The sequence below is a fragment of the Setaria viridis genome, chromosome 5, assembly GCF_005286985.2.
Source record: "Setaria viridis chromosome 5, Setaria_viridis_v4.0, whole genome shotgun sequence".
Lineage (NCBI taxonomy): Eukaryota > Viridiplantae > Streptophyta > Magnoliopsida > Poales > Poaceae > Setaria > Setaria viridis.
The window spans coordinates 11,293,800-11,305,421 of record NC_048267.2 but is presented as its reverse complement, the minus strand read 5'-3'; the positions used below and the strand labels follow the sequence as shown (position 1 = coordinate 11,305,421).

At 51.5% G+C, this 11,622-nt stretch overlaps 2 protein-coding genes and 1 pseudogene across 2 annotated transcripts; 1 reads left to right on the top strand and 2 right to left on the bottom strand.

Annotated features, from left to right (window-relative positions):
* Nucleotides 1–1,104: 1,104 nt before the first annotated feature.
* Nucleotides 1,105–3,164, bottom strand: LOC140222968 (G-type lectin S-receptor-like serine/threonine-protein kinase LECRK2; annotated as a pseudogene).
* A 1,091-nt stretch (nt 3,165–4,255) lies between these two features.
* Nucleotides 4,256–6,989, bottom strand: LOC140222783 (protein FAR1-RELATED SEQUENCE 5-like). Its single transcript, XM_072293917.1, has 5 exons — nt 6,966–6,989; nt 5,285–6,869; nt 4,755–5,207; nt 4,608–4,678; nt 4,256–4,516 (listed from the first exon to the last, which is right to left on the bottom strand). Exons 1-5 carry the CDS (start codon nt 6,987–6,989, stop codon nt 4,256–4,258), a joined length of 2,394 nt encoding a protein of 797 aa, XP_072150018.1.
* A 2,209-nt stretch (nt 6,990–9,198) lies between these two features.
* LOC117859019 (F-box/LRR-repeat protein At4g29420) lies at nt 9,199–11,615 on the top strand. The gene is made up of 2 exons (XM_034742186.2): nt 9,199–9,730; nt 10,561–11,615. The coding sequence occupies exons 1-2, from the start codon at nt 9,241–9,243 to the stop codon at nt 11,406–11,408; spliced, it is 1,338 nt and encodes a 445-aa protein (XP_034598077.1). The 5' UTR covers nt 9,199–9,240; the 3' UTR covers nt 11,409–11,615.
* Nucleotides 11,616–11,622: the final 7 nt, after the last annotated feature.

The window sequence follows — 11,622 nt, the reverse complement described above, 5'->3', positions numbered from 1 at the left end:
GGAGCCGCTCGCGGGGCGTGGCCGCGCCAGCGAGTACGGCACCGGCGAGTACGCGCGCATCAGCTACGCGCCTATCTACGACATCCAGGCCGCCCTCGCGCTGCCCATCCTCGAACCCACCATGGGATCCTGCTATGCCACGGCGCGCTCCAGCGCGGCGGCGGGGTGCCACAACGTGTGCAGCCGGCGACGGGTTTGCCCTGAGCGCGGGGTCGACAGAGGCGGCTGCACGCGAAGCACCTGAAAGATGAGGCCAGCCACTTTGAGCAGCAAAAACAAATCCGAGGACACACCGACCTGCACTACTGCGGGCGAGCAGCAGGCAGGAAAGGGAAGCCAGCGGCAGGAGAAGTCGGAGCAGCAGCGGCGGCGGCTCCATTCGTCGCAGGGGAGAGCAAGAAGAGGAAGTGGGGGATGGGCAGGATGGGCAATGGCATGAGTAGCAGATGGGAAAGCATAAGGAATTGCGGTGCTTGGTGGCGACGGCGCGACGTGAATGATGAGGGAGGAGATCTGCTCTGCTCTCCGCGGCGGGGGAAACGCGTGAACGAATGGTAGGGGAACTGGGAAAAGTTAGCAGCTTGGACGTGGCCAAACCAGAGTAGAGCAGCAGCCGAAGAACACTGAAATGAAACCCTTTTTTCAGTTATTAAATATAATAAATACTATATTCTTTGGTTCTTTTTCTCCCCAGGTGTGCGGTGGGTGTGGAGCTGAAAGAAAATGTTTGCACCGAGGTCCTCCTAGCTTCTTCTAATTCTCACCTACTTTAAGACAAGAGGATGACAAGTGGGACCTGAATTGAGGGGCAACAATGACCATTCACACTAAAATTGGTCTTTTTTTATAACTGAGAGTACTCATCTAGCCAAATACCTCATTTTGAAGTTGTGGAGTGGAGTAGCTCCACCCAGAGCTGGAATCATGCCGAACAGGACCTGTATATATCGCTGGTGCCGGTTGAGCACCTGGGCTGCAGACTCGTTGCGGATTGAGGTGAGAACTTGGCCCAGGGATCCCGTGGAATTGGGCTGGGCTTCGGCCTCACTGTCCCTTCAGACACGTTCGTTTCCTCTTCTCCTCAGTGCAGGCAGGGGTATTTTCTAGGACCGCGCTTATTTTTTGCAGTTCGTTTGGTGACGTGCTGTGTGGGTTCTGAACCACTGGTGACAACACCACCGGATCGGATCCATCAGGACGAGGAGGTGCCCTTCCCACATGAGGATGACGGTCCTCATGGCCGGCCTCGCCTGCGGCTCGGCCTGCGCGCACCACACCGCGACCTTCACCGCCCTCTCCACCTCCGCAGCCTCCACGGCGTCGTCGTCGACGCTGCCCATCACCCGCCTCACCTCCCCTGCCACCAGGCACTCGTGCGCCAGCTCCATGATCGTCCGCTCCTCGCCGGCCTCCTCGAGCTCCATGCTCCGGCGGCACGTCACTGTCTCCAGCAGCACGACGCCGTAGCTGTACACGTCCGCCTTCACCGTCAGGGGCCCGGCGCCGCGGTACCACTCGGGGGCCAGGTACCCGCGCGTGCCGCGCACCCCCGTGAAGGTCCGCGTCTGGTCCGGGAGCAGCAGCTTGGCGAGCCCGAAGTCGGCGATCTTCGCCGTCCCCGACGCGTCCATCAGGATGTTCTGGGGCTGCACGTCGCAGTGGATCACGCGGCTCTCCAGCTCGTCGTGGAGGTAGTGGAGCCCGCGCGCAACGTCCAGCGGGATGCCCACGCGCTCGGACCACGACGGGCACGGTTTGTTGAGGAACAGCCGCGCCGCCAGGGAGCCGTTGCTCACGTACTCGTACACCAGCAGCCGGTGGGCGCCCTCGTGTCGTGGCAGAACCCCAGCAGCCGGACCAGGTTCCGGTGGCTCGTCCGCCCGATGGCGCGCACCTCCCGCTGGAACTCGCGCTCGCCTTCCTCCACCACCTTCTCCAGCCGCTTCACGGCGATGGCTCTCTCGCCCTCGCCGCCGTGCAGCGTGCCCCTGAACACCGTGCCGAACGCGCCGCGGTCAACCGGCTCCCGGAAGCCGCCCGTGCTCCAGCTCCCCGTAGCTGTACGACCGCAGGCTCAGGGCCGCCGCCTCCTCCTCGTCCGCGTCCGTCAGGCGCCTGTGCTGCACGGCCCTCCGGTTTGCCCAGGCCAGCCGCGCCGCCGCTACGAGCGCGGCCAACGACACGCACGTCAGGAGCCCGACTCAGACCAGCGCGATGGTGGCCGCGCGCCCGACGCGGTGACGGTCCCCTGCCGCCGAGCGCTGGGTCCGCCGTCCCCGCGGCGTTTCTGACGAAAAGCGTGTACCCGCCGCCCGTGCGGCCGTACCGGAGCGGGAGCTTCTGCGTGGTGCACGTTCCGTCGTTGCCGTTGAGCCGCACGGCGGCGCAGAGGCAGTCGGCCATGCAGGCGGCCTGGCAGTCGGCCGCGCCCACAAAACTGCCGTAAGGTGTGTCCGCCCACCACATGTCCTGCATCGCCGCCATGGTCATGGTCAGACCTGCTGCGGCTGCGGCCGCGCAGTCACCGGCGCCTGTGGTCTCGTTGCACCCGAGCGCGGCGTTGGTGGCGTCGATCAAGTCGAAACCCGGCGGGCACACAAACCTGGGCTGCACGCCGCTGTCGAGGACGCAGTAGCTGTTGAGCCCGCACACGCCCTTGACCTGGCACCGGTCGCTCGGCCCGATCCAATCGACGTCGGTGCTCCACGCGCCGGTGGACGCCACGGCGTGGCGGTACCGGCGCAGGACCCCGTCGGGGTCGATCCTGACGCGGTACAAGACTTATTTCTCACCGGCCGATTGCGCAGCCCCAGGATTGGTCAGGTTCTTGGTGTAGTTGCCACCGTTGCCCGTGAGGTAGAGCACGCCGGTGGCGTCGAGGCGCAGGGTGACGAGGAATCCGTTTCTGAATGTGCCGGTGTCCAGTACGAGGAGGTCGCGTTGTTATGCGTTTGCACGGGGTACGTGACGAGGTTGCCGTCTTCCAGCTGGTTGGCCAGGCGGTACCTCCCAGTGGCCCAGCTGGTGTCGGAGACGCTGGAGAAGAGCTGCGCGCCAGGCACGAGGTCCTGCCCGGGGAGCAGGGTGTCCGTGGCCACCGTGAAGGTGGATCACACGACGGTCCCGTTGGCGCCGTAGAGCACGAAGCTGCCGTCGTCGCGCATGGCCGCCGCGACGGCCGGCTGGGGCGGCACGGCGAGGCTCCTCTCCCCGCCGTTGGCGCCGGCCCAGACCAGACGCCCGTCGCTGGTGATCCGGACCGCGCCGCCCGTGGCCGGGGCCTTGTCGCGGTCGGCCGTCCACGTGACCGTGACGTTGGGCGCGGTGGCGAGCCAGACGCCGACGGCGAGGCCCCCGTCCGTGGCGTAGAAGCCGAAGGCGAAGCGGCCGGACGGGGAGGGCCAGCCGGCGCCGGCGGCGGCCTGCAGGGAAGCCCCCGAGGTGATGTTGGTCTGCGCGCCTGACACTGGCAGGGACGAAAACGAAACAAGCGCGGCCTTTCAGTTGGTCATCTATTTCATTTTTTTAAACGAATATTTCATTTTATTTTTATTGTATTTCGCATTGACCTGCGACCAGTAACGCAATAGCGCAGGATGGATGGAGACAGCGCCGGCCGGCCGGATATATCATCCTGTGTTGCCAAATGGCAATGGATGGGAATACGCGATACGTGCCGATCCCTGCTGCGGCGCTGCCACTGCCGGAAAAAAATTGCATGCAGTCGGGCTGCAGACGGAGCGCCCTGCAGTCCGTCGCGCGATGCCCTCCGCGTGGGATCGGACGGAGGCACCCTCGCTCGGCTTGATAGTCGCTGGCTCATTTACGTATGCGCCGTCCGCGTGGTACTTTCTGTCCGCGGCTCGCTCGGCTCGCTCATCGTGCGTCGGTCGCGATCCTCGCGATCAGTTGCCCTCTTCAACTACCCCGGCAACAGCACTGCCATGTCCATCGACTGCTGATCCAAGGCGACTGCTCTCTCCATTGTTTCTTGGATTCGTTCGTTCGGTCATTCCACAACAACAATTAGCAGATACAAACGTCAATGAGCCATACTTGTACAGGCGAATAATGTTGTTACATATAATTCCCAAGTGCAGGAAGCCAGGAACACAGCGCAAATGAAAATAACAAATAATGTTGTTATGTATAATTCTCAAACAATATAAATGAGTTACATAACTGATATAGATAACAAATATATGATCCCAACACAGCACAAATGAAAAATAAAATTCTGTGTAACACAACAAGGTCACTTGTTTTCTTGATTTGGCACTCCATCAAAATTTAATTTCTTAACAGCAGGCTGTAATGTGGCAGCTTGATCAACTCCAAGTAATAGATTTGTATATCCTCCTTGGATATACGGAGCACCAACTGTAAAGTGCGGCATTGAGATATTGGCATATCCTTCTTGGATCAATGGAGATGTCATGGAGGAAGATTGTCCGTACACATTATTTGCAAAGTTTGGCATTGTGCTGCTACCATCAATGGTACCATCGTTAAGATCCTGTATGATAGAATATGAAATTGTTTATAAAAAGTTACATGTAAGTAAATCAAATATGAAAAGTGAATATAGTCCAAATCATATGACTTACGATAAATTGCTCTAGGTCAGCATCTTCACATCCTTCGTATCTATTATTTGCTGCATTTATTGAATCTTGCCCTATATTCAAACATATGAAGTTAAATACAAATGCAACAAAAAAAGGAAAACATCCTAAAATGGGTAGGATCATTACCTTTCTTTCTACCACTTTTCTTTTTCTTCCCTTTATTCTTTTCAAGGGAGATGGTCCCTTGTTTACTCTTTGGGCCTTTTACCACCCGAGGAATTCTAAATGATATTTGACCTCTGAATATGTTTGTAGCACAATCAATTGAAATTGGAGGAACCTCATTAGCTTTTTCTTGCATCTTGCTTAGAGAATTATTTGCTTCCAAATCCAAATTACCTATTGCATTCTCCAAATAATCAAGAAGTTCTTTTGACCGTGAACACTTCAATGCAATGGATGTTGCCTTTCGTGCGATACGTGCAGCTTGGGTTTTCAAACTTTCCTTCTCAGATCCTTGTTTCTCAATATAGAATCCTCTCTTTGCATATTTTGTCCATCTGTTCAGTATATATTGTGATGGTAACATGAAAACATCGTTTACATTGAACACTTTGAGCGCATGCTTGCACAATATACCTATAAGATGTGGATGTCATATTTCAGCAATTTGTATTAGAAATTATACTATTGCAATTTAAACCTTGTATACATACCTATGGATTCGTACTTTCGGCAAGCACATGCAATGGTCAAATCTGCTTTGTTGAATACAACTGTTGCTCCATAGTCAGAGTACATATGTGTAACCATATATGTCAAAACTGAGCCCTCACTGGGTAACAATCTACAAGAAAATGAAAACTGTTCCTCAAATTCTTTCTCAAATTCTTTAAACATCCTCCTTGTATATGAATCGGCCGCGGTCTTCAATAGAGGGATGCAAGTAACTAGGCTCTTTCGACGTGATTGGAAATCTTCATCCAACTCATTTTCACGAAGACTAACAGAAACCTTCTCGCATTCTTCAAGGAGCTCCGAAAGACCCAATTTTCTACGAAATCTTTTCTTGAATACATTATTCATACCTTCACTCCTTTGAGTGGAGTTCATATCAGCTGTAAATGAGTCACGATGCACAGCAGCCCACTTTGCTCTCAAATCATATAGGTTTAACATCCATTCATTGTCCTCAAGTTTATAGTCCCGCAACAATTCATCCCACTTCTTCTTGAAGTAAAACTCAGATCTGTCTTCATACACACATCTCTTAAAATCAGGAAGAAATTTCTCCGGATGCTCTTGAATTACATGACTGAGATGTTTAGCAGCATTTAAATAAATGTGCCATAAACAAAGACGATGGCTTGTGTATGGGAATACATAAGCAATTGCGCCTGCCATAGCCGCATCTTGATCAGTAAAAATTGTACTAGGATGCTTGCCTGACATTGCTATTAGAAAGGTTTCAAATAGCCAAACAAAAGATTCAATAGTCTCATTAAATAATAATGTAGCCCCAAAAATGATTGTCTGCTTGTGATGGTTGGTTCCCAGTAGTGGAGCAAAAGGCAATTCAAACTTATTAGTCTGAAACGTGATGTCAAAAGACACGGCATCACCAAAACATGCGTAATCCATGATAGACTGACCATCTGCCCAAAAGAAATTAGCCATTCTACCATCTTCCTTATCTATTTCAATGGCATAAAAGAATGATGGATCCTCTGTTTGCTTATTTTTCAAGTATTCCAACAATGTCTGTGCATCATTGGATTCCAAAAACTTCTTGCGCTGTCGACCAATCTCATTGTTGCAATCCATCCGTGTGAATGGCACTTTGTCAACTCCTCCATAAAATTGTACCATAAACTCAAACACCTGAGCTGGCTTGATCCCGTCGTCTCTCATTTGGCCAATTAGTTTCTTGTCTGCTTCTTCAACACTTCGTTGGGACCTCAGCTTCTGCCTTTTATTTGGACTAGCCAGGTAATGATTGTGATCAAGCACAACCTTATACACTGTCCACACCCCCTCCTTGCTAACACTAAACTGAACACGAGCATTGCAACCTGTCCTTGTAGTGTGTTTTGATGATTCTGTTTGTCCATGACCTTGACTATTGCAAACTATATGTTTGTGACAGATATTGCCATCTTTTCGGCGCTTTATGTCGCTCTTTCTAATACTGAACCCAATCTTGCCTGCATATGTGTTGTACATATCATAAGCTTTCTCCTCGGATTCGAAAGACATTCCAACTTCAGGAACAATCAAAGTTTGTCCAACTTTATCGGCCACCTGTTATATAATGAGTGTAGAGTTAAAAGGTGCCTTAGAAAAATATGAAATATTATGATCTCACTTGAATTTTATTATTCAAGTTGCTTCAATTACCCCATCTGGCGTTTCATTCGCCATTGCTTCTGTGGTGATCGACTCGGTATTCTCTGTATTATGTGCGACCTAGCATGTGCTCACGCATGTAAATGTGCTCACGGATTAAAAATAGACGGAGGGCGTATACAATCATCAAACAAAAAAAAAGCTAACTGTACCTGAGTTATCTGCTGATCATTTGCTCCAGGTTCTCCAACGATTCTAGAGGAAGATGGCATCTGATGAGCGTGTGTGTTCCTAGCTTCCTGCACTTGGGAATTATATGTAACAACATTATTCGTCTGTACAAGTATGGCTCATTGACGTTTGTACCTGCTAATTGTTGTTGTGGAATGTCCGAACGAACGAATGAAAGAAACAATGGAGAGAGTAGTCACCTTGGATCGGCAGTCGATGGGCATGACGGTGCCGTTGCCGGGGTAGTTGAAGAGGAAGCGGCAGGAGATGCACGTCCAGAATTGGAGCGAGGCGAAGATGCCCACCTTCCAAGTCGTACGTGCGCGCCTTCCACGACGGCGAGTGGGACGTGCCGGTGGAGGCGGCCGAGGAGGAGGCCGTGGAGACGAGCAGGAGGAACGGCAACTGATGTGATCACGAGATTACGCGAGCCGAGGGCAACTGATCGCGAGGATCGCGGCGGACGCGATGATGAGCGAGCCGAGCGAGCCGCGGACAGAAAGTACCACGCGGACGGCGCATACGTAAATGAGCCAGCGACTATCGAGCCGAGCGAGGGTGCCTCCGTCCGATCCCACGCGGAGGGCATCGCGCGACGGACTGCAGGGCGCTCCGTCTGCAGCCCGACTGCATGCAATTTTTTTCCACCACTGCCACTGCCAGGTCGATCGCCTAGCCGTGAACAAGCAGTCTAGCACCAATCCTTACGCCGCTGCCTCGGACGAGGCCCGTTCACGTGTTAGGTTGTGGAAAGGTCAAATGCGGCAAATTTGTTAGAAACTGAATCTCGATTCGGTTGTGTTTTGCTAATATTGCTTTGGGAGAGAATTTTACATTGCTGGTGGCTTGTTATTGTGTCTTGTTCTCTTTCTTTCTATTTTTCCTTTTTTTTAAGGGTTTCGGGTGCTTTTTGTTGGATGGGCCGGGCTGATGGACAGTAGGGCTCCAACAGAGCCCATGATATTGGATTGGGCTTCGGCCTTCCTCAACCATGCCGGACCCAGAACATCATCCAGTCGGACCATAGACCACAGAAGAAGGGGGGAGCGCCCCTCTCGACCCTTCTTTCCCCTTGCTACAGCGGCGACTTTAGGGTGATTCCGCGTCTTCTCCGCCAATTCGTCGTCATCCTCGCCTCTGGCACCCTCGCCGGCGTCGGAGGGGGAGGGGGATCGAACGAATCGACGGTGGATCTATAGTTTCCTTGCATCTACTATAGTTAAATAGCAGGGTAGGTGTACTGGTGGCGTTGTATAGATGGCCACTGATTCTTTTGTTCCTCTGGAGAGTCGTCGGTTGTGACGGTGGTGGAGCCTGCGTTTGTGTCAGCAAGCCTGATGTTGCCTTCTTCGGTGAGAATCCATGGAGGATAGTCTATTCTTGGATAGTGACACATTCCTGCTCATGTTATTGTCCCTCCTTCGTTTCTGTCGGCAGTGTGGCGGGTCTTTCCAGTGGAAGTCTTGGGAGGTATGTCTACCAACGTGCCGAGAAATCAAGTTGGATTTTGTCTCCCACCTATTTTGGTGGTTTACTTCCCCTTCGGGTTGTGTTGTTATCTGGTGAGCCGAGACCGCAGGTAGTTCTTGAGGCACCATATCCCTTGACTCTCGGTGATGTGATGACCGATGGTCATCTTCTTCTGCTAGAGCGTTCAATGGTTATAGAGTATGTCGATGTGTTAGACGTGCTGTTCTTGGTGGCAGTGAAAAATTATGAAATTCCTTCGCCGAGAAGGAGGTCGGCTTCAAGTTACAAGCTCGATGTGTCTCCTCTCCAACCTTTGGTGCGACGAGAGTGTGTCTGTGGCTGCTCCGATCGCCGGCGACGAGGACGACCGGAGGATCTGTAATTTTTTTTTGCAAGAACTAGGCTGTAATTTTTTTTCTGCAAGAACTAGGCTGTAATTTTTTTTCTTCAAAGTGTCTTTGTAAGAACTGGAATATAATCATTATGTGAAATATAAAACCGGTCAAAAAATAAACAGACACCACAGAAGAAGGCAGAAGCCATCCCCAAATGTCCGGAGGGTGAAATATAAACCCGGTAAAAAAAAAAAACAGAGACCACAGAAGAAGGCAGAAGCCATCCCCAAATGTCCGGCTCCGGCGACTCCCTGGACGCCCTCCCGGCGGCGGTCCTCGCCGACGTCCTGGGCCGCGTCGCGGACGCCGGAGACATCGCATCTTGCCGCCTCGCCTCGCGAGCGCTCCTCGCCGCGTCCTACCTCTGCCCCCGCGCCCGCCTCCGCGCCGCCGACTGCGCGCGCCGCCGCCGCGGCGAGGGCCGTGCTGGCCCCCCCGCGTTCCGCGCGACCGCCGGGAACCTCGCCTCGCTCCTCGGGCCGCACCTACGCTCCCTGTCGCTCGACGCGGCCGACGGGGAGGGCTCCCCCGACGACGCGGCGTGGGTGGAGGAGGGGGAGTTCGAGGACGCCGACGACCTGCACCTCACCAGCGGGGAGGCCGTGGCGGCGTGGGCGGCCACCGCCGCGGGGCCCGTCCTCCGCGAGGTGGAGATCGCCGATTACTGGCCGCAGGCGTGCTGGAGGAAAGCGGAGGCGCTCCTTCTCATCTCCCACTACTGTGCGCTCCCTTTTCCTGTCTGAGATTGCGGTTTGATTAGTTTGCTATTTCTGCCGTCTGTCATGCCATGCTTGATGTAAGGACGAGTCGTAGATTGAACACCACTATTTTACTAATCTAAGCCACAATACAACATGAACGAATAGTACTTGTGTTTCTGTGTATGCATTTGATCAGTCGTTCATAATCACAACAAAGGTTGTGGCCTTGTGAACTTTTTTTTTGTAGTTTAACTTTTTATTAATAGAATAATTTATGGTGTTCTGTTTGAACTTTGAAGGAGCTAAACTTGAGCTAAAGTGCAGCCTAGCTCTGTAGGCTTGTTGACAGATGCTACAGAAATGAGGATATATTGACCTAATGCTCTTTGCCTTTCAAAATGGTACCTGGGTCTGTAGATTGGTTGAGTGGCTGTTCTTTTTCTAGGCCGTCACATATCCTAATATTTTGCTATCTTTTATATGTACTATCTGAACTTCTTTCTAGCTTGTTTCGTTGTGTAATCTGAACTTAAAAAAAGAGCAAATTCAGAATTTGCTGCTCAATGCCTCACTGACATGTTGGTCCAGGTTTTACATGTCACTTAGGCAATATAAATATGAGTGCCGTATCCTAAATTTTTTGAAAGAGAGATTAGGTAACATCTTTTGTTCATAGCCTAAGTAAATGTTGAGCTCAATGCTTGATGTGATTACTTGATAAGCAAATAAACCTGTTTCGGCATTTCTCAGATTTATTATGTGCATGATGAAGAACCCATCCATCATAGTATATTTAACTCTAGATGTCTGACTGGCTAATCCTGCATGTGGTGATCTGTTTCCACGCAGGTCACAGTCTCATCAAGTTGGGCCTTAAAAATGCATGGCTTTCTGTTGATGGGCTCAAGAAAATGCCAAATCTGACTCATCTGACGCTTGAGTTCATTAGACTAGATGATGAAGACCTCGACCAATTGAATGAATGCTTCCCTTGCCTTCGCAGTCTTAATCTTATAGGAGTTGGAGGGCTCAAGGACCCTAAGATTCACCTTCTTCAACTGAACACTTGCCACTGGGAGGTATCAAATGTCCCACGGTCTTTGGTTGTCCATGCGCCAAACTTGTACTCTCTAGAGTTGAAATGTGTTCGACCAGATAGGCTCATTTTGGATACTCCATCCTTGTCTACTCTGAAGCTCACCATTGAGAAACTTGGTGCAACTGCCCAAGTTGATGGTCTTGTGAGTTTGACAGATCTTCGCATAGAGTCATTGGATCTTAGCTCCCTGTTTTCAGCATTTGTAGATAGTCGAGCTATCAGGACATTGGAGCTTGAGCTACCTGAGTCTGCAAGCCAGTATGATCTTCTTGAATCAGTTAACCCAGATTATCTTCTGAGAATGCTTGCTAGCATCAGGGAGGTCAAGCTGGCCCCAAGATTTTCATGTCAACTGACATTATGCCTCGCCCTATGCACAGATAGTCAGTTCCAAAGTTGTCTGAAGAAACTCCTAATCCATGTGCCTCAATCAGAGTTTTATTTTCAGCTGTCACGATTGTTTCAGATATGCACACCTTTGTGCGAGGTGACTGTCCTTTTCCACGCTGAATCAGCTGATGCAGTCCGTCAAGGTGCAATGTCGATTTGTATGCAAAGGTTTTCAGGGATCAGATGGCAATGGGGTACTTGGAAGTAATCCTGCATCTATACATTACTTGTAGGCTATTTTGAGTTTGATACCTATATTAGCGTGTGACTGGTAGTTTTTGTTAACATAGCAGCCCCCTCTACAGAACTGGGAGCTGGTTTGTTTGCTCGCATGTAGCCATGTACTGGTGTACTGTGCACGATATTGTGCACAGCAAGTATGGTTCTATATCTGTTTGGTCTACGGTCTACCTCATATTTCT

What these genes read in the sequence shown, in the direction of transcription:
- LOC140222783 (XM_072293917.1), bottom strand. Translation starts at nt 6,989, where the DNA reads ATGGCGAATGAAACGCCAGATGGG. An exon ending in CCGAAAGTACGAATCCATAG is followed by an intron (nt 5,208 to 5,284) that starts GTATGTATACAA and finishes CACATCTTATAG; the next exon opens with GTATATTGTGCAAGCATGCG. An exon ending in CTGACCTAGAGCAATTTATC is followed by an intron (nt 4,517 to 4,607) that starts GTAAGTCATATG and finishes TCTATCATACAG; the next exon opens with GATCTTAACGATGGTACCAT.
- LOC117859019 (XM_034742186.2), top strand. Translation starts at nt 9,241, where the DNA reads ATGTCCGGCTCCGGCGACTCCCTGGACGCCCTCCCGGCGGCGGTCCTC. An exon ending in CCTTCTCATCTCCCACTACT is followed by an intron (nt 9,731 to 10,560) that starts GTGCGCTCCCTT and finishes GTTTCCACGCAG; the next exon opens with GTCACAGTCTCATCAAGTTG.